The following is a 26,766-nucleotide window of genomic DNA, read 5'->3' as shown; positions in this document are numbered from 1 at the left end:
AATTAAAGAGACTGACCCTCCTAGGTGGAAAGTGAATTAAGGACAGTGGCATGTTTCATACAGTAGTTTAAATATAGATGATTGACACCTTCAAAAAGAATGTTTTAAATAATGTTTTCCATGGTAAGTAAATGTTGTGGATGGTTTTACAAACTTTTGTAAATTTTTTTTATTAATCCTAAAATGTGTAGGTCTTTTTTTTTTTGTTCTTTGCAATGTAATTAGTCATTAGTATCATTAGTTAAACACCCTGGATAAACTAACATGCATTAATTCGGCAGAACCAAAGGAAAATATTGTCATTTTTCACAGGATACAAATAAGTTTTACTTTAAGGGTTATTGGATGAGACCAATGATACTAATACAGTTGCTCAAACATTTTTGTGGCCTGCTATGTGAGACTGGCCTTTAAATGTCAGTTATTTACTGCCATTTACCAGTTGAGGTACCAGTGGAGCAAAATCACTGCAAAGGATTTGAGAGAGAAAATTATTATTTTTTTCCCATGAAGCTACGTTATGGTTTATTGCACCCGAACCGGCATGAACTCCCATTCAAGTCAATGTTCGTGTGCATTAACAAGTAACGAAAGCTTCTTGAACCTGGGGATAAGAGTTAAAGAGATCATGTGAAAAGGCAACATTGTTGTACTGTACTGTAGGTGTGAAGATTCTGAAGATCAAACAGAGTTCAAAGTGGACATAAATACTAGAGATCAATACAGCATAGCTGTCACAAATCAACATGAGGAGGGACAGGTGAATGGAGAGCATTCAATGAGCTAAAACAAACATTGTCCTTAGGTGAGACAGTTGTGTTTTTAAAGGTAAGGGACAAAGACAAATGTAGAAACCAAGTAAGGGAGATGAGAAAGAGAAAATCAGGACACTACTGCACCGACACACTTTATTCGAGCAAATACCCAGTATGTACCTGGCAGATACCTGGAATGCGCCGCTCCACACCTCTGACAAGCCCCGTTGCGTTTGCCTTCCCAGCCTGGGTTCATGCCTGGCTGATGGGCGGCTGATCTGTTAAATGATAATGATTAGGATTTAATAGGCTGCAATGCTTCGCATGTCTACCAGATGGCATAAATTCATGAATTGTAATGCAGTATATATATATATACTGTGCAGTATTGCAGCCAGCGGGAATAAAATGCTTCAATCCCTGCTTGGAAAATACCTCAATGCACTCGGGCAGAAAACAGTCACAAACCTCAATACACCCGGGTATACCCGAATTCGTGGGACTAGCCGAGCTCGGATAAAGTGTGTCGGCAGTGTAAATGTTGGAAAGGCTGTATACATAATATATGAAGTTAGCAAGGATGTAGGCTGAGAAGAGGATGAGAAAAGGGAAAAGTGAGGCTTCAAAGTCCAAAAGAAAAACAGTAATTCAATATACTCTGAAGAGGTAAATAACACTGAGATCGTCCGAAACCCCCCATTCAAGTTAATGAGAGGTTTCAGATGATCACGGTGTGTGGGGCCGCATGTGAGTATATTGCATTACCCTCAGTGTAGTAGCAGGCAGAGCTAAACCAGGGGAAGAAGAAATGTTATACAGTATGTGGTTCTCGGGGTATTTAATGAATAGGTGGGGGCGGGGTGACAGAAGTTCTATACCCTCAGACCCTCACCATTAGCACTATGGGGTAGTGTATATGTGGAGAGAGGGACCACCAAAGAAAAAGCTTTAGTAACAGGTTTTATTTTATTTATTTATTTATAAAATGTTTTACCAGGAAGTAATACATTGAGAGTTACCTCTCGTTTTCAAGTATGTCCTGGGCATAGAGTTATGATGACAAATAATACATGGTTACAATACATAGTTACATAAGTGAACAGGGTATACATTATATACAAGACATTGCATGCACAGCAAGAGATAATATATATTATAGGCGTATGTAACAGTTACAGACCAGATTAAAATGTGAGGCAGCTTTAGTTTTGAAAGACCTTAGACTGGTGGTGGCTGTGAGAGTCTCCGGTAGAATGTTCCAGTTTTGGAGTACACGGTAAGAGAAGGAGGAGCGGCCGGATACTTTGCTGAACCTTGGGACCATGAACAGTCTTTTGGAGTCAGATCTCAGATAATAAGTGCTGCATCTGGTAGGGGTGAGGTGCTTGTTCAGATAGATGGGTAGCTTGCACAGAAAATATTTGAAGGCAAGACAGAAAAGATTAACTTTGGTCATCACTTGAGTCTAGGCGCAATCTAGTTCTTTGAGCATTTCACAGTGATGTGTGCTGTAGTTGCATTGAAGAACAAAACTGCAAATTGAATTGTAGAGGGTATCAAGTTTGCTAAGGTGGGTTTGGGGTGCCGAGCTGTATACTATGTCCCCATAGTCGATAATCGGCATTAGCATCTGCTGTGCGATACGCTTTCTGACTAGCAGACTTAGGGCCTCATGCAGAGAGCATCGTTATTTCAAAACTCGCCATTTTTTGTCCAATTTCGCGCAGAAAACTGCAGAAAATGGCGAGTTACGAAAAACGCGCCAATTTTTTTTTTCTATTTCTAAAACTCTCCTCGCGGCTGGCGAGAACCTCCATCTCGGCATGTAGCGGCTGTTCGCGCCAGGAAAATTGCGATTTTCTCATTTTTGCCGCGCCAGGAAAAGTTGGCAATAAGATGGCGCTCGCCGCCTATAGCAAAGGGGACAAAAAATGCACGATTTTTTCTTTACACATTTCTGAAGCGCGCATCTTTCCCATTTAAACTCGCCACACGCATCCATGTTAAACATAGCAGAATTCGAACTTTTCTGCATATGGAGAATAAAACTCTCCAAAAAAGCTACTTTTTATGAAATTCGCCAATTTGAAAATTTGATGCTCTCTGCATGAGGCCCTTAGGGAGGATTTGTTCCTGTAAAGTACACCTAGTCTTGCATAGGTTTTGGATGTTAGGGTATCAATGTGTATCCCAAATGTTAAATGGGACTCAAACCATATGCCCAAGTATTTAAAACTAGTAACAGGAGTTAGGGTGGTATTAGCATTGATTCATATCTGGAGCTCAGTCATTGGGAGCTTTTAAAATGTAGCTTTGATCCCAAATACCATTGTTACAATCTTGTCAGTGTTTAAAAACAGATGTTTTGGAGAAATCCAATTTCCAAGTCTCAAACAGTCAGATTGAAGTATGTGTTCAAGGTCGGAGAGGCTTGGGCTGTGGGCATATAAGATTGTCGTCTGCATTCATGTGTATTGAAGCTTCCTGTAGGAAGATCATTGATGAACACTGAGAAACGTAGGGGCCCCAGAACAGAGCCTTGCTGGACACCACAGGTGATATCCAAAGAGTTGGAGTAAGAGCCTGAGAGAGACACATGTTGGATCTACCTGATAGGTAGGAATGAAACCAGTTTAAAGCATGCATCCCTTTTCCAGAGCACTGGAGTTTGTTAAACAGGATAACATGATCATCAGTATCAAACGCCTTTGCAAAATCTATGAATATTGCACCATTGAGTTGTCCCAGTTCCATACCACACTGGATCTCATTGCAATCTTTTAGCAGGGTAGTTACTGTGGAGTGTTTGGGGCAAAAGCCAGATTGGAATTGCCTAGGGAAATTTGTCTTGGTATAGTAATCGCTTAATTGGGAGTGAACACATTTTTCCATGACTTTGGATAGTATTGGGAGAAGAGAGATTGGCCTGTAGTTTGAGACAGTGTTTTTGTCCCCACTTTTGAAGATTGGGACAATTCTGGTAGTTTTCCAGGTTTAGGGATATGGACTGCAGACAGACTAGAGTTGGCTGTGGAAGCAATTTGTTTAGCAATGGCTGGGGTACCAAGTCTTAGGAACTTGGATTGCAGTAAGTCAGGTCCGCATTGGCTGCTTAGTTTTAATTTGAGGAGCGCTTGTGTAATCTCCTCTTCAGATAAGGGTACAAATTGAAAAATGTGAGCAGTGTTGGGAGAGGGTGGGGCTATAGGGGTACTCTCAGAATGAGGTTCATGTTTGAGGTTTGGGTTGCATTTCGCTAATAAGTTAGTAGCACACCCCACAAAATAATCACTGAATGCATTTGCAATGTCAGTGGGATTTGTCAGAGTAATATCCTCCTTAGTGATATTACGTGGTTGTTGATAGCTAGAAGGCTGGTATATATTGTGGATAACCTTCCAGAATTTAGCTGGGTTTGATGTATTCTGGCGAAGATTGTCAGAGTAATATTGTGCTTTTGCATGTCTTGTTTGCCTTGTGCACATATTCCGCAGGCAACTGTAGTTATTAAGATCCTTGGTAGTGCCAGTTACTTTTTAGCTTTTTCCACTAGGCATCCCTGAAATTGTAGAGTGCTATAAGGTCAGTTGTAACCCATGGAAGGTGGGCCCCCCGTATTCTTATTCTGCATAGGGGGGCATGGGTATCACAGAGTTTTAAGAACTCAGATTGTAAATAGTCGAGCGCAGATTCGGGGTCAGGAATTAAGTCGATTGAGTACCGAGGGCAGTTGGTAAGGTCAGCCAGAAACTATTGCGGGTTAAAGTTTCTAAATGTTCTAGTGAGGAGAACTGTAGGGCTTGATTGGGGTGGTTTAATTTTCCTTGCACAGTACACTACTGCATGGTCACAGACAATGTCAGGAAGGATGTCAGAGGATTGGATTCTGCCTGGATATGAGGAGAGAATCCAGTTTAGCAAGGAATGATTGTGAGATTTCAGGTTTGTCCGGGTGGATTGGAAAGTAAGTGGCGTTAGTTTACGTGACTTGAGTTGTATCTGTATTTTGTGGTTTTTAGGATTGAGCCAATTGTAGTTGAAATCCCCAAGAACTAGCAGCTCACTCTTCTCATTCAGAGAGAAAAGGGAGCAAAGAAACTGGGTGATATGTCAGGGACTGTAGAGGGGCTTTCGGGCGCGGTAGATGCCAACAATCAAGACGGGTTTAGAAAAGGGGAGGCCGATTTTGCCAACTAGGATTTCAAAAGAGGGTGGGCTTGGGGGGCAATTTAATAGTGTAAATTGTAAGGTGTCTGCAATATAAAACAACACCCCTCCTCCTCTCTTTGACCTATCTTTCCTAGAAATGGAGTATCCCTGAATGGCGATATTTGCATCAAGAGTTTTAGGGTTTAGCCATGTTTCTGTGAGAACTATGGCTTTGGGTTTATGCATAAGGCACCATGCCCTTAGTTCATCTAGTTTGGGCAGCAGACTCCAGATAATGATATGGCGACATATAGACCTGTTTGGAATTTGAAGGGGGTGTTCTCAGTTGTTTGGGAAAGAGTTGAAAAGGTAGGGCCTGGGATAAGTTCAATATCACCTGCTAAAGAGAGAAACAGTATGAGTAGAAATTTGAGTAGTTGTTTGCAAGTTGTAAATTTGTGATGTTTGCCATTAGAGTAAGTGGTGGTTGGTGTGCTAGTTTTCAGAGTTATCCACCAACATTCAGCAGATAGTGCAAGGCTTTTGAGTAATCCAGGGTGTATATTGATATTGGGTGTGGGCCATGAAGGAGCGGATTGTAATGGATAGAGAGTAACATTTCCATGAGGCCACAATAAAGGACAAAGTTGAGATACATAAAAGGTTCATTATCACAGAGGTATGTAATGTTGCATGAAGCTGTTGTGAGCCAAGTGAGTGTGTGCAGACTAAACAGCACAGGTGTGCCTTTTCCTTGCCAAAATGTTTTGCTGCATTGGAATGCTAGGGCCTATCCAGGGTTTGCAGAGAGAGTTGGTTGGGGGGTTTGTAAGTGATAATACAACACAGCTTACTGTAGTTGAATGCATTACACTGTCTCCAAGTTCCTCTAAGCAACACATATTCAATTTGATATAGAGTGAATGCTTGTCATGTATCAACTGATCTGACATTGTAATGTTCTTTTACATTGTAGATATGTTTAATAGCTTATCAGATTTAGCCCCAAACCGAAACAAAATGTAATCAAATGCAATGTGATACATAATACATACTGCTTTTGTTATGCTTCATTTACAAATATCAAATATATATCAAGTAAAATTGTTGCAGTGACTCTAAAGTTGCAGGTATGATATTTCTTAAAAAATCCATCATGACAGCTATTTGAAATCGACACTGCTAAATGATTTTACTTTAACAGTGCTAAAATCTTTCAAATGATCTCAGTAGATCATGCAAATTAATTACTGTGTAATTTAAATAAACATACCTGCAATATACAGGTAGACAGAGGCACACTAATTGCCAAAAAATTCATCAGAGTTTAAGTCCTGGTGCAGGTTAACCCATCAAAGCCCAAATGTTCCAACTGAGGACAAACATAACACACAACACACAAAAGATGGAGGCAATTATCTGAGGAAGAGGCTGAATCACAAAAGGAATAGAATCCCAAATGCAAAGTGCTAGACCAGGGGTGGCCAACTAAATTCCTCAAGGGCCACCAACAGTTCAGGTTTTCGGGATATCCCTGCTTCAGCACAGACGGCTCAATCAGTAGCTTAGTTATAATGACTGAGCCATATCAGATATTCTCAATAACAATGAGGTTACACCTGCTTCTACAAAGGAGTATATTAGAAACATTAATGGTAATTTAAAGAACAAAATAACCTACAGATGCAGCCACCAGTATTCGATCACTTGCCTTGGAATATCTGGGGCAATCTCCCAATAAACGGCAACATTTCTGTGAGATTTCTGCAGCCAGACTAATGGCCCATCGGATTAACACAGCGGGGGGGTCCTTGTGGGACCCCCGCTGTGTTAATCCGATGGGCCATTAGTAATCTCACAGAAATGTTGAGGCATGTTGAGACATTTACTGTGAGATGCCTTAGTTTTTACCCAGGCAAGTGATCGGATAGTGGTGGCTGCATCTGTAGTTTCTATTGAGTTTTCGTTTACACTTAATTGGCACTGTGAACTGCTTATTCTACTGTATGTATTTGACACTAAGGGAAATAACATTACATATTTACTAACTTCAGTAGAAGAGAAAGTGTTTTGTTTGTTTTGGACTTAAATCAAAGAAAGACGGCCAAGTCAAGCCATTATAAACTAGTCTCTAGTATTCCAACCACTAATTATCAAGTAGTTATATCAGCAACTTTCATTTTTCCAAAGCATACTGTACTTCAGTTGCTAGAGAATAAAAAATCAATTAATTTTGCTGGTTCCCCATCAACAAAACAGTCATGAAAATGTTAATAAATGGTTTAAAACAGCAATATCCTCTAGAAGCTTATATGAGTTTAGCTCATATAATGCTAGTATCTTACCCCCTGAGCATGACCTGCTCTTTATTTTTTTCGTTTGTTTTCTTCAGTGTTAAAAATCATTGTCTCCTTAATCTCAAGCGTCTGTGGGTACCATAGTAACATCAGACTGCACTGGGGAGACCTTTCAGAGCTCTTACTGCAATATTTCACCTCCTAAATGAAGCATCGGATTTGAAAAATAAAAACATCTCCTGAAAGAGCAAGATGAGATGTTTTGAAGTTAAATATAAAATAAATATGTAAAACATGTGGTGGGCAGTGCAGACTGCTGCTTATAAAGAGTATCCAACTTAGGCTAACTGTAAGACCGTAAAAAAAAAGCCTATTCCTATTATAAAGACTATTCTTTTCTTCTAATTGTGCTTAGTGACTGAAATGATTTGTGCCTTTATCGGCAAAGTTTGGCAAAATGTTGTCCTGTTTAAAGTGACAATATCGTGAGATACAATTTTTCAATTAAAAAAAAAAAAAAAACATAAGCACTCGACCCCTTATTCTTCTTAATGATGTCACTAAATATATTGCATGGAAGTGTATGGTGATGAATCAAGAATGTTGCTTGCTGTGTTGGGATAATAAAAAAGGCATTGGCTCTGTTTGGAGAAGCAGATTATTTTAGTTCAGTGGCTGCTTCTTGATTGCCAACTAGTTTAATGTTGTTCCGTTCCTTGAATATAAGTCTAAACATTCCTTATTATAAAGAAAGGGGAGAGGGAGTAGGAGGTATGATACCTTTTTATTGGCCCAACAAGTAGTTGATATGTTACAGGCTTTCAAACCTCTCAGGGTCCTTCATCGGGTTCTCCATAGTGGTTCGAAAGCTTCTAACATATCAACCAATTGTTGGTCCAATAAAAGGTATCACACAACCTACAGTACTCCCTCTCCCTGCTATGTTACTATTGTACATGGATATCCGCCATTGTTTTCTGCCCTCTTCTTAAAGAAGAGCCAGTTGCAAACAGATGTAGTGTATGACATCTCAGTCTTGATCACTGTGTAACTGGCCAGTACAGTCCACAGAGGTCTGTTTTTTTACTTAACGAGGCGTTAATCTAAGTTAATGCCTTGTTAAGTGCTAACAGGTATCTTTAAAGCTCAGTAACACAGTGTTAAGTTTCAGCCGTAATGGGCCTTGCACTAACTATAACATAGGTTAGTGCTAATTATATGCAAAATAGGTGTTCCCTGCATATCCACACAGCTTCATTATTGTGAACGCAGGGATTTATGGAGACAATAGGTCATACATAAAGGTGGCATCACTCCCACCGAGAGAGAGAGACTTCCATACACATCTTTAGACAACATGTGGGATATATGCTAATTAGGATATGTAAAGTGTATTTAAATGACTCAAATTAGCATATATCCCAGGTACCTCAAGTGGGCTTCTTTTTGTGCACAGGTGTCTCTCCGTGTGTTGTCTAAAGATGTGCTGGGAATGATATATAACCCTCTTCTCGTCACCTGCAAAACACATATTTCAGGGTCTGTGTCTGAGTAACACAAGGCAGTTCTTATTTAACATGATGTTAAGCCTATGCTAATGAGATAGCTAACAGCTGGGCTTTTTTTTACATATAATTAGCTTTGTGAATTGGCGTTAACCTTAGGGAACATAACGTCTGAAACTGATTTTGATTTCAAGACGTTGTGAGCCCTGAGTTAGCGGAGCTCTGTTGCATAATCTGGGCATAAATGGGCTAAGTGGTTTTTATTTGCCACTAAATTCTATGCTTCAGTTTAATTCCTTGCATAGGCAAAAGATAATGAGCATATTTATTAAGCAGGCTTTTGCCATAAGAGACCTTCCTTTTTATGGCAGAAGACTGCTTAATAAATATAGGCCAATGTACCATTTATTTAGTTTTCCTTGCGGATGCCATTCCATTTGGAATATGTAGTATGCATTTCTATGTATATAAAACACGTTCTGTGTGTGCTTCTACTTTTAAGGTACAAAAATGTTAATACTTGTCACTCTGTATGTCCATTCTCTTTAAAGGTGAGATGTTTGCACAAAGCTAAATGTACCTGTTTGTTCTTTTTCAACATTTTCATTTAAAATTGTTAATTCTGCTTTTTTTTTTTAATCTCCTCTGTATCTTCCTTGGTACAACTGAAGCTTACAAGCTCTGCATATGGAAAACTCTAGAGATTGTACCCAAGCTCATGTTTCATATTCCATAAATAATTAACATTTCTTTCTTTTCTCTTTGATTTGAAGCATGCATAATAATATAAAGGTGTGCCATAGTCATTTTATTTTTAAACTGCTCTCCATTTTCCAATTGTGATGTGATGAAAGTGTCTGGAAATCTGTGACGATTGTTGCTTTTTTGCTTACAATGAGTACATACTGTATTCCTCTGTTATTTTTTTTTCATGATTGTGTATGCCATTTATTTAATGCATACATCATAAGAGGAAACAACTCACGCTGAATTGTTTCTATAGTTTGAAGATCGAGCCAAAGAGCAAAGGACTAAAACAGCAGCAACAGCAACATAAGAAACTTCTGGCAGCAATGCTTTCCCAAGACTCATTTGACTCCGTACACAGCACTCCTGCGTCTGTCACAGAAGAAGATATTGATGAGGATGATGCAATGGAACTGCTAGGTAATTTACGAAGCCCCTACTTATTTATACAGTAGCATGCCTACATGGTGTAACACATAATTCTTATGTTAAGTTGGGGTACTCTCTTCATCTTCATTCAGGTACAGTGCAACTTAGGATCACATACTGGATGGTGTCTGGGATTTGTGTAAAGTTTATTTTACTTTCTTTTTTGCGGTTTTATGAACTCGCTAATCCCCAGAAAAGGACATATCTTCTGGGACACAATTGACACTAAAATCTACATGGTATTAAAAAAAACAGAAACACCCAATCCACTGCAGCTTCACCTCTTTAGTTTCCAATGAGGCCTCATCCACGGACCCAATGACCCTCTCCAATTCATGGCCAATTGCAATGTTTCTAATGAACATTGATTATCTGTTTGCTGAAGGGATGGCTCAGTAAGAAAAAGCGCCAACTCTGAGTTTGAGGCAAGGGTTCAAATGGTTCAAATCCCAGTGTCAGCTCTGTATGACTTTGGGCAAGTCACTTTATCTCCATGTGCCCCAGGCACCAACAGTTAAATTATAAGCAATAGTGGCAAGAATGTATGCCTGCAAAATTCTATGTAGAGGTGCTGTGTACACAGTTTGTGCTATACAGTACACCAACAAAAAAAGTTACTAATCTCTCTTCTTTGTCCTTTCCATGGGAGTAAGTGGTGTTTTTATTGTGCACCCCATCACACTTGCTGCTACCTATTTTGGATGGGACCACTATAAAGACCCTCCAGTTGCACTCACATTGTGGCTCAGAATGTTTGTTGTATTTGTGGATTAGTTCCAGAGGGTTCATGTACACCCTGAAGATGGAGAGTGGGGTATGTTGAATTTGTTGTTTTACTTCTTACCATTTCAGCAGCATTGTGGCCAACCGGGCTCTCATTGGAAGGGTCTAGTGGGGCCACATGGTACTGAAGGGAAAGAACGTAATTTATAATGTGTAGTATCGTTTATGTATTTAATCTGTAAAGTATTGCAACATTTGGGAGATTCATGTGATGACGATGTACCTTTTATTTGTAAAGACCACCAACAGGATATTCCTGTTTTTCAGGATATCCCTGCTTCAGCACAGATAACTCAATCAGTTGCTCAGTCCTTGACTGAGTCACTGATTGAGCCATCTGTGCTGAAGCAGGGGTGTCCTGAAAACCAGGGATATACTGTTGCTAACCCTTGAGGACTGGGGTTGACACCCCTGATCTAGAATGAATAAGGGGCACACTCGAAACCGAAGGTATATGTGGTTGTTCACTGTGAGACTGAGAATGCATAAGGACGGTGTTTAAGGAGTGTGAATGTCACAGGCTAAGCATGCCTATTTTAGGTGATAGATCCATTGACAAGTATTACACGAGCTGCTCGCAAGCAAACTGCAGGTTTTGTTTTTGGGCTGTGTAAGCTAAAATCTAGTATTCTGCATTTACTATCACTATATGCAATGTTCTAAACATCACTTTTAGAATGACCTTATAATTAATGATAATACTGGTTTTTTTTTTCTTGTATAGCAGTGACATAGTACATAGCGCTGTTCATAGAATTTTTGCAGGCATGCGTCCCTGCCCCATAGAGCTTACAATCTATTTTTGGTACATGACACACAGGGAAAGTGAAGTGACTTGCCCAAGGTCACAAGGAGCTGACACCGGGTCACCTCCGTGTCATTGTTTTGAGTCAGTTCCTTTTCTCACTGAGCTCTCCTGCAGCTACTCCTTATCTGTTCTACAGTCCTCCTTGAAAGAGAAATAGATATGGAATCATCCGAGAAGCATCTCCTTTCTATTTATGTTTTGCTTTTTGAGTATTATATAGCTAATTAGCAACCGAGTGTCATTTTTTTAAATAGTTTTTGATAGTTCTGCCATATTCATTTCATATGCTGTTCTATTTTCTACTGTGGTGTTTCTAATTGTATCCATATAATGTTATTAATTATTGAAAACTGAAATAAATCCATTATTGGCTAAAATAAAGTTTATTCCTTAATGTTTGTTAAACAATAGAATGCTATTACTTTTCATTCGTGAGATAGGTCTGTGTGTGTATATCAAAGAAGGTGAAATTGCAGTCTCTAGTGTCCAAAGTGCATATTGCAGCACATGATCAAACTACATTACATATGTTAATTGATACTGCATTCTGGGCTATATACAGTAACAGGGCTGTGTATGTATTTATATCTTTATATAGCGCCCTCCGTGTACATAGTGCTCCACAGAATTAATACAGGTGACATAATAATGTAACCCTCCGTGTTCAGCTCCCAGGGAGTTTACACCAGTGTATCTTTAAATAGCTACTCAGAAGGCATTATCTTACTCAGGGTGCTGGATTCAAGCGGCTGGGCGATGAGGTAGCAAAGATGGAAATGATGGGTGCCAGGAACGTTTGTAGTACAAACAACACTCTTTATTTGTTCCCCCTACTAGTAGGGCTCTTCTCATTCGTACACAGTACACAGTTGCATAGATGTTGTCTGTTTCATTTTGTTTGTCTGTACTCTCAACAGGTGCATCCACGGGCACCCACACTTAATACACTTGGGAGGTGCAGACATTTGACCTGATTATCCTTAATTGACCTGTCCCCATTTTCCATAAAGTCTGTTATTCTCTGTCTCTATGGGCCCGTCTTGGGACCTTGTCGACTCAAGTAGATAGGAATGGGATGTAGATCCCCTATCTCTCAACTGCCACTTCTATACAAAATAGGTTTGAAGTGTAGCCATGTGTAAAATTGGTGTACAGATCTCTCTCATGCTGGTAGTAAATCCTGGTAAGAAGGCAGGGTTGCCAGTAACTATCATGGAGGTTTGCCCTCAAACCCTGGTAGTGAAGTGTCATATGTAGCAAAGGAAGTGACAGCATGCTTTGTGTCCACTGTTAGTGATGCAGAGGTGGGTCTTTCTGGAGTCTATATAAGATACAGCACTGCCTAAAGTTAGTAGAGGACAGGAGTTGGTTTAAGTGTTCTAAGAGTTCTGAATTCCAGTCTGTCTGTCAGAGTGACAAGCTGAATACACACTGTGTCCAGGGACCTGGCACAGCTGGTGGTCTCCCTTAGGGGAGAGGTGGAGAGCAACTCAATTAAGAGAGGAGGAACCTTCTGAATGGAGTACCTCAAAGAAATGAGCGGCTAGTGACGACCGCTATGATGGGCAGTCTGCCTGGAGAGATGTTATTAAAGATGCCCAAGTTCAAGACAACCTTCCTGTGTGAGTGTGGAGTTATTCGCCAGGAGGATGCATCGCGAAGGAGTTCCCCATCAGATACTTCCCCCTGCTGCCGTAGGGATACTGATGGGGTGGAGGCGCTGTACCGAATGTGAGTAGGACTCAGAACACTACCTCAGACGCCTGTCATGGTGATATTCCCCATTACCAACCAGCGGGAGACTCAGGAGTCCTGTTGCCTGCAGGTGCACCACAACACACTTACATGTAATTGGGAGCAGATTACACCCACAGGGGCCAATATGAGATTGGGTGGGGGCCTGCCACCATTACAGAAGCATGTGGGATCTACAGTACCTGTAGAGCTGATTTGATGTCACTGGGGGCCCTCCTCATGGGGACCTCTGTGACATGCCTGCCTCTTCTTCTGTGAATCGCTGGATTCACCTTGGTTATACTGTATCTCCAGACCCTATCAGAAGGGGCGCTGTCCCTAGCTAGAACATAATAAAACAGGGACGAGTTTGTCCTCTACACTCAGGAACATAATTCTTAACTATATACACTGAGGCTCCTCCACTCTTACTCTCCAGGAGCCTCCTCTTTAGAACCTTCTCCTTCTTATATATACCCCTTCTGATGTCCTTATCTCTAGCCAACACAGAGGGGGACTTAGCATCTGCTGACTCACCCACAATCCTGTGTTATAGGAAAAGTATCACTAGCAAAAGGGTCGACATGCCATGTACACACCTGCTCTCATCCACGCCTCCTTGCCACCTCTTCCCCTGCTAATGGTGTTAACATACAGTATCTAATTTAATACTGACTAACCTTTTAAACTCGCCTCACAAATCAAGCATCCCAATAGCCTGCACTCATGGCTATTGTCCCACCCACAGTCACTCCTACCAACTATTGTGACCAATAACTGCCTTCTACAGCACTTATTCCCTCACCTGCTGTCTCTGTAAGTCTCCCATGATACCACATAGATTGTAAGATCTTCGGGGCAGGGATTTCCTTTTATATTTGATTTTGATGCGCTTATTGTATTATTATAATTCCCTGTACTGTATTCTTTGTGAGGCGCTGCATTGGCGCTATATAAATAAAGACATACAATACAATACGCCATTAACCCCCAAAAGGCCACAGTAGTCCCACAGGGGATTACAATAATATAACACATAATGGGAATAAGCACTTCAGACATAAAAGTAACAATAGGAAAAGGAGTCTCTGCTCTGGTGTGTGATAGTTTTGTCAAGTTTTTGCGCTCTTCACTAAGCCTAATGTAAACAGAACCTGTATGTGGAAGCTTGACTATTGCTTGCAAAGCATGCTTACTTTGTTCACTCATTTTTTGAATAGCAAGTACTGTACATGTGCCAAAAAGAAATATAGTAAGTCTAAATGTCCTGTTGTAAGGGTAGTGTGCAGCACTATGACTAGGGCCACTAGAATGGGCCTAAACAGGCTCCTAGTATTTACTGTAGCACACTTTACTGTTTTTTAAATTGCTCTTTGCAGGTATTACATTCAGTGCTGCAGTGGAAGGTGTACAGCGGCATATGTTGCCTCTAAATCCAGCAGTGTGCTGGTTAATTGCACACAGGCAATCAACCAGACTCTACCTGGCTGATTAGGACTCTGAGAAAAGTCTGATGTGAGAAACAGGAGAGAGATTCCTTAGCTCACATTTGGGCTGACATAAGGAGAGCAGAGAAGCCTGCACACAGACACTGTCTTGAGCACAAAGGCTGTGCTGAGTTCAAGACACTCAGACACCCAGTGGCCTATATTTCCTGGACACAGTTGACCCAGGAACCTGCCAGAGACTGGCATGGAGGGCCACCTGCTTAAGGTACCTCCTGAGACTTTGCAGTGATAGACTGGCATATCTCTCCAGTCCTGCAGATGGGGTCTGGGGAAGTAATTTAGCCCTTAAAAGGAATAGGGGTTTGTTATTTTGTTTATTTTGAAATTTTTGCCGAGATAAAGGAATAGGCTCCGTAAAGCCGAGATAAAATTGAACTATAATCGGTCTCCATTATATGTACCTCTGCACCCATCGCTTACTTATGGTGTGAGAAGTGGGATGAGAGGTGGCCCTTGAATTTCAAAGGGGTCCCGTAGACTGCCAGTGAATTTGTTGTGCTTTTGCCGACATACAGTTCTTGCAACAGCTTGAGAAACAAAGCCAATAATCATATGCAGCAGTGACCAGAATTAAAGGGATACACATCCAGGCAGGAAAACTACACTGCACTGGAGAAAGCCACAACGCCACCGTTTGACTGGGAGGACTGTGACATATGGTGACCCACTCAAGGGACTGATGCTGTGACCAGAGTCTACTCCACCACTTGTGAAAGAAAAGAAAAAAAACAACCCCCATGGGATTTTAAAATGGCCACCCAGCTGAAGTCAAATACAAACTTTGCAAGAACGGGGACGAAAATGTGTTCCTGGTGTAATGAGCCCAGCCACATGGAGCAGTGTCCCTTCAGGCCTTATTCAAATTATGAGAATGATCCCTATATGGCCCCAGAAAAAGGCTACAGCCAGAGGAGTATTTTTTTTCAACATGCCAAGGAACTGCAGCAACAAGCAATGCGCTGTGGTCACAAGCAAGATACATAAGTTTTACTTGGCAAGTGCACATCCAGTATAACTGATGAGAAAGAATATGTGCACAGGACTGCTGATGTTTCAGAACCTACCAAAGTAAAAGAGGAAAAAGAAAAAGTCTACAGAGATGCCTGTGAGAGCTATGAACTCTACAAGCAACGTCTGCTCACCTGTAGGATTACCAGCTGGTGTTCTAGCAAGTACAGTGACAACAGCTGCAATAGCACCTCCTGAGGTCAGGAAGAAAAATACACCTGATACCGCCAAAATGGAGGACAAGATGTGGCATTCCTGTAATGAACCCTACCCCATGGAAGAGTGGTCCTTCCGGTCCTATGAGGTATGGATAAGGATGAAGAGATTTCTTATGGGGAACCCAAACCGGGTCACACCCACAAAACACCCCAAGAATGGTGAAGGTGACTAAACTCTGTACACACCGAACAAACAGGTCTCTATGACCCTGAATATTCCTAACGCAACTGCACAAGAAAAGCCTGGTGGCTCAGTGATGCTGCTGAAGTTTCAAATAAAGACGGAGACCACAGTATCCCTGATGGGACGGAGTCGTCCAAAAAAAAAGGCGGAAAAAGAAAAGCGGTGCTTCTCTTACCGTGGAAGGAACAGACATGTCCGCAGATCTCTCAGAGACAAAGGGGGTCCGAGATGCCTTGCAGTCTAGAGAAAATTGAGCATTTGTCACGCAAATGACAGAATATCCAGAGGGCCCAACGCAGAAGTCGTGTAACCCAAAGAAGTGTCTGTCCGGTGCTAACAGTGAGGAACCCTCAACCAACCATACCAGGGAAGCGGAGCCGGAACCAGTGAGTGACGATCCCTTGACCAGCCCTGAAGATGCACTACAAGTTGCCAGGCATAACTCTGATCTGCTCCGTGAAGAATTGAAAATGGAGAGAGAAAATAATGCTGAGCTACAGAAGACTGTGCTTGCAATTTACTCGGCGGCCGAGACCGAATTGGAGGATCTAAGGACGGATCGAGAAACTGCAAGCACTACTATTTCCTCCATGGATGAAAAGCAGAGCAAGTCTGACCGAATGATTGCTAATCTGAAACGGAAGTATGAGGAGGCACTGAAAGAGATTCATCTTTCTGCAAGAGGTTAGCGATCGCTGTAGAGAGTTGGAAGTCTCTCAGACTGAGGTTCATACTCTCCACATAAAACTGAATGCCTCACACCAGAAGGTCAACAGTAGGTGACAGAAGTGGATATATCGCAGAATGAGGTTCATACTGTCCTCATAGAACTGGATGCCTCACACCAAGAGATTAGCAGTTGCTGCACAGAACTGGAAGTCTCTAAAAAGGAACTTCAAAGTCTCGCTGAGGAGCTGGACAGCTCTCAAAAACTATCCTCAGTCTAAGTATTGTATTGTATGTCTTTATTTATATAGCGCCAAAAGTGGACTCAGCGCTTCACAAAGAATACAGTACAGGGAATTATAATAATACAATAAGTGCAGCAAAAATCAGACAATAGGAAAGGAAAACCCTGCCCCGAAGAGCTTACAATCTAAGTGGTTTGTGGGGAAACTTACAGAGAGAGCAGGTGAGGGAATAAGTGCTGTAGATTGGTGTGCTTGGCTACAATGGGTGGTATAAGTGACTGTGGGACTGTGATTTGTGGGGCAAGTTTTAAGGTTAGTCAGTGTTAAATGAAAAGGCTAACACCATTTACAGTGGAAGAGATGGCAGGGAGGCGTGGGTAAGATCAGGTGTGTATGTCTGGGTTCAGGCTTAGGGGAGATCCCCAGCAGCAGGAAGGAGTAGATAGAGGGTGTGAATAGAGGATTTGTGGGGGTGTTTTTTATTGAGGGGTAAAGAAGTTGTTGGGAGAGAGGTGTATAAATAATGGTGCAGTGGGTAGTGGGGATGTTGGAGAGAACAGGGATGTTCACAAAGGAGCGAGGAAACAGTAAACAGAAAACGAAATAGGGAGGGCATAGTGAGATACAGGAGGAGAGACTGGTCAGGTATTGGAGGCTAGGAAGAGTACAAAGAATCACCGCTTTTAGAAAGAAAAGTTCTCACAGTTGTAAAGTTGTTGTTCAGAGTTCAGATCCTCCTCAATCTTCACCTCCAATTTCAACTCCAAGATTAACTCTGCTACACACTTTGATGTTACACAGCCATATGGCTCACAGCCAAAGTATCCTGCCTTAAGTATGATAAAACACAGCCACATTGACTAATAATTAAGGGAGGGGTCTGCCTAATCAACAGACACACCAAATTGTTAATTACATTTTAGGATCTTGCAAATTGATGGTAGAATCCAGTTCACACCTACCAATATTAATACATTTTAAAATCTGTAGCAATTGATATTAGAATCCAGTTCACACATACCAATATTAATACATTTTAAATTCTGTAGCAATTGATAGTATAATCCAGTTCACACATACTGTACCAATATTAATACATTTTAAAATCTGTAGCGATTGATAGTAGAATCCAGTTCACACATACCAATATTAATACATTTTAAAATCTGTAGCAATTGGGCCCAAGCCATATTCATCACAATGAAGATAGCTGCTAGAAAGATATAGTCTTTGGCTAGCTTGAGGCAGAACTGGTTCGGTGTTCACACCTCTACAGGTACAACACTAGGTAACTACCAAAGTGAGACGCCACGGGAGTCAATCGGTTTGGATAAAAACTCCACCCAGCTTGAACCACCCGTGAATATGGCTACAGAACACGATGCAGATGGTCACCCTAAACTCAGGGAAGAAAGGATCGCTCGACGCAGGGGAAAATACGTGACCAAGCGGTCAGAAGAAAGAAGAAAGACTGTGCTTGGGAAAAGTCCTCCTCGAGCGACTGAAGAGTGCTGAGCTCAAGCACCTTCTGGAGGAGACATTACTGACCTGGAGAAAGGGCTCCAATCCCAGTGGGACTGAAGGTTCTTGTTCTCCATCCACTCTCATTCGAGCTGCAGGGATATATCTAGTGAGAGTGGAAGGATGGGCTTTGGCCATGGTAAGCCAGAGCTTCCCACAAACATACTGTAGGAGGTATGTAACAGGGACTTATCACTGTTTGAGAGAAACTGTCTCTAAATCCAGCAGTGTGCTGGTTAATTGCACATAGGCAATCAACCAAACTCCACCTGGCTGATTAGGACTCTTTGAAAAAGCCTGATGTGAGAAACAGGAGAGAGATTCCTTAGCTCACATTTGGGCTGACAGAAGGAGAGCAGAGAAGCTTGCACACACACACTGTCTTGAGCACAAAGGCTGTGCTGAGATCAAGACACCAGACACCCATGGACCTATATTTCCTGGACACAGAAGACCCAGGAACCTGCCAGAGACTGACACGGAGGTCCACTTGCTTAAGGTACCTCCTGAGACTTTGGGGTGATAGGCTGGTAATGGGAATATCCCTCCAGTCCTGCAGATAGGGTTTGGGGAAGTAAGTTAGCCCTTACAAAGGGATATGGGTTTGTTATTTTGTTTATTTTTAATGTTTTGCCTGGATAAAGGAACAGGCACCCAAATCGGTCTCCATTATATGTACCTCTGCACACATCTCTTACAGAGAGAAATACATGGGGTGGGGGTGAGGGGGTGAGTGGGAGGGAGGGAGAGAAATACACATGGGGAGTGGGAGGGAGAGAAATACACAGGGGGAGTGGGAGGGAGAGAAATACACGGGGGGAGTGGGAGGGAGAGAAATACGTGGGGGGAAGTGGGAGGGAGAGAAATACGTGGGGGGGGAGTGGGAGGGAGGCAGAGAAATACATGGGGGAAGTGTAAGGGAGAGAGATAAATACTTGGGGGGAGTGAGTATGTGAGAGCAATGTAGTGTGTAAGTGGGGGGGAGGGGGTGCTCGCAAGGCCGCTGAGCTGAGGACCCCGGTGGAAACAATATATATTTTTTTTAATTTAGGGGGCCATATAAATGTTTTTGCACGGTGGCCCCAAAAAATTTAGTTACGCCACTGTTTCTAGGCTTTCTTACTGTACTTTTGAGTAATACTTGTGTTTTGTGTTCTGAGATTTGCAATTATAAACCCTTTCACTACTAATTTCATTGTTTTCAATCTGCATTAAAACTATCAGTTTCAGGCTATTACTCTCACCCAGGTGTATTTAACCAACCCTACATGAGTTCTTGCATTATAGATGAAATGGCCTAATTAATTGTTAATTATGCAGAACTAATCTGCTGCTTGATCTTTTTCTGTTCAACTACTGTATGATTCCCAGTGGTTTCTTTTTCATGTGGCATGCAAATGAGTACTCACAGTAGTAGCTGTATTGAAACAGCGGTGTAAAACAGCAGCTATAAGCCTATAGGGGTCCATGTTAAAATGGACAAGAAGCAAAAAAATTAACACAGCGTGAGTGATCATTTGTATGCCATTACCCAAAATCCCTGGCTGCAGTGGAAGCATTGTATGCTGAGTGACTATGGGAAAAGGCAGGTTTGTGAACCTGTCTGAGACATGTGAGTGTCCTCACAAGTGTTATTTGTATATGTTTGCTGTACGATGGAAGGGTTTTGTCACTTTTTTACTGCCAGTAATGTACTTTCTGTACCACAAAAGTCCTAAAATATCAAGATCTTCCACCAGAGGGCAGTAGTGCCTTTTAACTTATTGATTTAACATTTTGTAGAGATTTTCAGCAAATCATTTGCAGTAACATTAACAACACAACAGTGAACAAGGTTGTTCAAATAGTAGATTAATCTAAACAAAAAAATTAAAATACCTCTTTAACACTCCTACTTTACAAATGTTATACATTGTCATGTTGTTGAGCTCTATTTTCCAGTGAAGCCTCAGCGTTCTAAAAAGGCAAAATATGGCTGAAACTGTTGTCGTGTTTTAGCTTTTATATGTGTGTAACAGGTATTCCACCCAACCCAATCGCAGATATAGTGTGGGTGCGGGGAACTTAGTGTTACCAGGTGTGGTGCTTTACCTGTTAGGCTCACAGGAGGGCTGAGCTTCCGCCACGGGGAACCTGGGGCAATTATATTAGGAGTAACCCTGTACTCGGTGCAGCGCCTCCACCTGTGATGGTTCCCGGCAGAGCGGGAATTGTTCCTCGCAGGACACATACAAATTACCAGCACACCGTACGTATAATAACCAATAATGCTTTTACTATGGTGACTGTACTCAAGCATAACACTCAATCATCAACAGGTGTCCCTCCGTAGAGGAGACACTAACTCACGCGTCTCGCAGGACGCTACCTTCCCTTACACTCCCACCAGATGATCCCACCCAGTGTCCAGTAACCCCACACAGTATTACCCCCACCCTTCAAGTGAGATGTGTATGTGTGACTGCGCAGCCACTATGTCCCGTGTTAATGTGAGAGAGCTCGTTGGTGCACTTGTGGATTACCTGCCAGACACTCCGGTGCCCGGACCTGCCAAGGAACTTCACAAAGGATCCGAAAGCTGATGTCGGCTGAATGCAGGAGCTACCCTCCGGGATGATCCCACCCAGTGTCCAGTAACCCCACACAGTATTACCCCACCCTTCAAGTGAGATGTGTATGTGTGATTGCGCAGCCACTATGTCCCGTGTGAATATGAGTGAGGTCGTTGGTGCACTTGTGGATTACCTGCCCGGGCCTGCCAAGGAACTTCACAAAGGATCCGAAGGCTGATGTCGGCTGAATGCAGGAGCTACCGTCCGGGGCGATCCCACCCGGATGGCTACTGCAACGACAGCGAAGGTCTGAGCCCAAACCTCTGGACGGACGCGCAGCTTCTGCTGTGTCCCTAACTGGCTCTAGAAAGTAAGTGGCAGGGTCCCTAACCTGAGGGCTGTCCCTGACACAACTCACACTACTGGGTGGCTCAGGGCTATCTCGGGCCTTGGGGGCTGCTGGTCTAGTGCAGGGAGTCACTGACTCCTGAACCCTACCTCCTTCCCCTGGCTGCTCCTGGCTCTGACTGACAAACGTGGTCCCCGCAACATTGTAGCCTTCCTCCACAGGAGAAGCTGCAAAACCTTATTTGCTGACTGGCTGCACGTGATGTGGGTGAAAGGGCAATCCCCAGAGGCTGCTGGGAATTGTAGTCCACTCAGACCTCTGTAGCATTGGAACTGTGTGCGCTATCTTTACTGCGCATGCGCGATCCTGTAATGGCTACCGCGGTGGCTCTACGCATGTGCGACCTCACGCCAACCTTAACCTTGCACTCCTGGCACTGTACAGCGCGTGTGCAACTACACTGCGCAACCGCGAGCTCCTACAAGATGGCGACGCCCTGTAACTAATGTCGCCGGCAGCTCCCCGGCATACCACGGGGGTCCCTGTTCTCCTGTGGTGGTAAGGGGGGCTAGGGGGAAGCCTGCTACATGTGTGTGGACTGGTTACAATAAAAATAAATGAAGACGGCTCAATGACCCAATATTATCATGTCACTGATGGAGTTCTAGTGTCGTACAACAAATATATAATCGCCGCGCTTCTCCATGTAAGGAGCATGCAGCTGGCGAAGAGATTGGCCATACAAATGTGAAAAACAGACAGTGAATCCCTGCGCTTCTCCCTTTGGGATAGCAATAAATGGGGATATATATATATATATATATATATATATATATATATATATATATATATATATAAAACATAATACTGAGTTAAGTTATGGTGAATAAAAAAAGTGACAAAAACCCTCCACAGGAAAGCAAATATGCAAATATAGCTGTATGCTCATCTGCATGTCTTAGGCAGGTCTGCAACCCCGCCTTTCCCCATTATCACCCAGCATACAGCACTTCCACTGCAGCAAGGGATTCTGGGAAATGACATGCAAATGAGCACACAGTGTCACTTTTTGCCTCAATAACTATATATATATATATATATATATATATATATATATATATATATATATATATATATATATCCCCATTTATTGCTATCCCAAAGGGAGAAGCGCAGGGATTCACTGTCAGTTCTAGTGTGGTGCATTGATAAAAGAATAAAAAAGAACTACAGCAATATCATAACACACTCATTGGATTTAGGTCTAAAATAATTTTGGGGGGCTGTTTTAAAACAATGTAGACATGTAAAACACGTTCAAATATTTGTATTAACTATGAATTTGGAACAGTAGCAGCTTACAAAAAAGGCACAAAGACTCTATGTAAAAGACTTTAAGAAAACACAAGTACAGTACTTAGGCTGCGCGTATAGTGCCTTGCGACGTCGACCTAACGTCGCTCCAAAACAAATTAATTGACTCCGTCGCAAGCGCTTATAGTAAGCGCGACGGCGACTCTAAAAATTTGGATGCCGGGTAAATTTGATTTTTTTAGAGACGGTCGCCACATGTGACAGTCTCTAAATTAATAAAATTGCGTGGCCCGCCCCCTTTAGTGACGTCACTGGCGGCCGTCGCTAAAAAACAATTATAATCTTCGCTGGTGGCGACGGCGACGAGTGGAGTCGCTGTCGCCAGCACTATAAGCGCGGCCTTAGAGAGCACCTTGCCTTCAACTTTGATCAAAATGTAGATTTTTGTTTAGTGACATTTTGGCTAAATTTGAGTTTTCTACATATTTGCATAAAATAAATCTAGAAGTAGGCATTTATTGAGCCTGCGTATAGACAAATAGCCTCCACTGAAATGATTAATTGTGGTGCAATTTCCTTAAAAAAATAAAGGAACCTTTACTAAGAAATCGGGAAACCTTCACAAATCTTTACTTATACGGTCTGACTAAATACATTTGATTAATGTTCATGTTTTTCATACTGTATTACAACATGCGTGCATCAGTTTCAGACTGGTGTATTAAGGGAAAAACAGATTGTAAGGGCCCAGTATATCATAATAATTAAAAAGTTATGAGAGCTTACAAACATTTTACAATACATACAGTACATAGTCATACATGTATTTACTTATGCATGGGTGTATGTAATTATATACTCAGTTTCTGTTATGCAAAGTATTAGTGCAATTCACTACTTCCACTTGTTCCTCTTAATTACATACACACGTACTTTATATATACTGTACATAGTGTGACTACACATGCATACAGATACTCTATGCACACATATAGACTGATAGATACAGAACTAGTGAACTAACTATACAGTAGTCTCTCAAGCCTACCTAAATTTGAGGCTCACTAGGGATTTTCCTAGGTAAATAATGCAGCTGTCTAAGACTGGATATATTTTGGCGTTTACTAAAGCTGAACAGCTTTGTATGCTTTCTTGCAGAAAACACATCCATCTACTCTCTTTTAATACTCAAATATTATTCTGAGATCTAGACACTACATACATACACACTCACCCTAAGTAACTTGTGTCTATAGCTGCTTATGTTTACTCAGATATTGTTTCCACTTGTTTAATTACAGTATGCCTTACCCTCTCTCATATACTCCAACAACAACGAATTTACCCACACTGGCAAAGTATGTCTGCCTTTTATGCATTGGCTCACTTCCATTTACTGACTCTGTATGTCACACAGCTACTACAGTAAGTCTATATCTTATACTGTAAAGCCAAAAACAACAGTCTTAGCTGAATGGAACATTATTGCCCATATTTACTAAGCACTGTTGTTCCTCAAGATACCTCCTGCTGCTGGAAAACTCCTTAGAGTCCATTGACCTGAATTAGCCATGAAGGACCATATTTGCAAAGAAGTGCTACTCAATTAATCTGACTGCAATATTGTTCAACAAGAGACAATTTCTTTCTGGTTGAGTATTTCAAAGTAAAATCAAGTCCATGTCTAATGGAAGATTAGAGACACATATGCTGTAGAGTGAACACATAGTCTCAGATACTGTATCTATGTAGCCCCCCTCTGGGGACTACTATTTCAGTTAAGAGGTTAATGGCCTTTAAGGGTTGACTGTGTGAGATCACTCTGGTATTGCCCCTCCCCATCGTGTGATGTAGGATGACTATGCAGAAGGGATTGCCACTCCCTTGAACGTCTTGTGACCAGTGATGTCACCATAGGGAGACTGAAGGTTATTATAGCTCTAGAAATAGGTTATTCAGATTTCAGACTGAGGCCTCACCGTGAGTCCTATAAATAAGTTTGTGTGTATCGATTAATTTATCTTGTCCTGTGTGTCCTGTCCCTGTTAATTGTTTTCCCTTAAGGAATGTGTCCTATATAGTTACTCCCTATAGTAATGACCCAAGATTGTTTTCATTCGGCAGGAGGAGTGAGCATGTGCTTAGTAGGAATTCTCAGTAGTAGCTCTGGAGCATAATCGGATCGGCCCCATTGGACGGTCCTTGGTAAACTCCTGATCCAATGTGCATGGATGAAGTATGCAGTACACAGTAAGGGGATACTGATCCTAGAAAGCAAAGTGTATTCCCCAGCAGGGGCCCACCTGAGAGGGGGCAGTATTGACGCTATGTAGGAGATTGCCAATCTTCCAAGCGTAGGAGTGAAAGCTACGCGAGGAAGAAGCACAGAGTAACTTTATGATTTTCCACCAGTTATTGTGTCTAACATGAAGTAGTCTTAATATGATGAGCCGTATAAACTGATCTGAATAAAGCGCTTCTGTGTACTATTAAAGTTTTTGGCACCCATCCTATCTGCATATCCATGCACAGCCTACACTGACCCAGCACCCTAATCAGGTTTGAGAAACTGAGTATTGCAATGTATGTTGTTCAACTCAATGTAAACTCCTTTAGAGCCGGGCAAGGAGGGTTACACCTAAACGTTATGTAGTTGCTATTTCCATGTCATGAACAGGTGGTAAATAAAGGTAATTGTACATACAGTACTGTAGGTAGCACAGGTGTTATTATGACAAAAATAAATGTGAAAGTCTATTACAGGAATCTCAATGGGGAAGTGGTAATACATTTTATTTTAGTGATAAATGCATCTTTTCAGATTAAAAGTAGAAATTAAAATTGTATTCTCAAATATAAAGCTTGAAGAAGGAAGGTTACATAGTTTACCAGAGCCTGTAGGAAAATAACAGAAGGTGAGAGTAGAGAGAAGAAACAGAAATTAAGTGACAGTAAAATATAACTATATGAGAATGGTACAGTATTACCGAAGAAAGGAATGTCTACATTATCAAGAACAAAGGCGAACAATCACAGTCACGGCCGCCAACAGGGGGGGGGAGGAGGAGGAGATCCGGAACAAGTGTGCTAGGCCAGGTGGCTTTGGGGGGCCCGGCTGGCCTTAACAGGGAAAGTCAGGCCTAACTTCTGCAAACGTCCAAGCTCCTGGGTGTGCCCACCTCCCCCTCTAGTTTTTAGGTGGACCTTCCTCCCTCCGCCACCCTCCTACACCGGGTTCATACCTAATCCCCCCACCCTCCAGGCCCATAGCATTCCCCAAAGCCCATCTCTAATCCCTCCACCGCCAGGGGCCCATATCTTCTTCACCAACATCCTCCCTTTCCCCCGCGATCATAAGGTGTAGGGCCTGATCCGCAGGCCTGTAGGACCACCCCTATAGTCGGCCGCTGCCCCACAAGCCTGGCTGTAGGGTGTTCCGTGGGCCTTCACAGTCACATCTGTGGCCTTTCCACCTTCTGAGGCCCATAGACAGGACCAGCCTCTGCGCTGCCCTCTTCCACAGTCATCTCAGGGCCCATCCAGACCTTCTACGAAATAAAAAATAATAATTCATGGGTAACATAATAATAAATATTAGATCTAAATGTAATAACTGCTCACCCTTTACACAGAGATCCAACCTTGGGATTGTTATCAAGCTACAAAATGATAGTGAGAAATACAATAAATACATTTTCTGCAGACAAAATGAATATTTCTGTCACATCTACATTTGGCACGTAAAAATAACATCTGTACAATGCCAAGAAGCCTTTCCAAGAACAATAATTTAATTATCAATTATTGTTTATATAGACTTCATCTATGATGCACTAGTATGTATGTTTGAAGAGTAACAGACTAAAGTTGGTCCTTTGTTCGGCACCTTTATTATGTTATCTTTATTTGGTTTCTACAGTACTGTATGTTTATAAGAATGACATTACGGGAAAACAATACAATGGTGTTGCAGGTAACGTCTACACATATAGCC

The 26,766-nt window shown here is 41.9% G+C and overlaps 1 protein-coding gene across 3 annotated transcripts in view; it reads left to right on the top strand.

Annotated features, from left to right (window-relative positions):
• C2H8orf34 (chromosome 2 C8orf34 homolog) overlaps positions 1-26,766 on the top strand; it is a 464,168-nt gene that overhangs the window by 179,422 nt on the left and 257,980 nt on the right. For all 3 annotated transcript variants that reach the window (XM_075583770.1, XM_075583769.1, XM_075583766.1), the window contains exon 7: positions 9,710-9,873. In XM_075583770.1, coding sequence (XP_075439885.1) covers positions 9,710-9,873 — 164 coding nt within the window. The remainder of the gene's footprint in view (positions 1-9,709; positions 9,874-26,766) is intronic.

Source organism: Ascaphus truei, chromosome 2 (assembly GCF_040206685.1).
Source record: "Ascaphus truei isolate aAscTru1 chromosome 2, aAscTru1.hap1, whole genome shotgun sequence".
NCBI classification, from domain to species: domain Eukaryota; kingdom Metazoa; phylum Chordata; class Amphibia; order Anura; family Ascaphidae; genus Ascaphus; species Ascaphus truei.
This window is presented reverse-complemented; position numbering and strand designations above follow the sequence as displayed.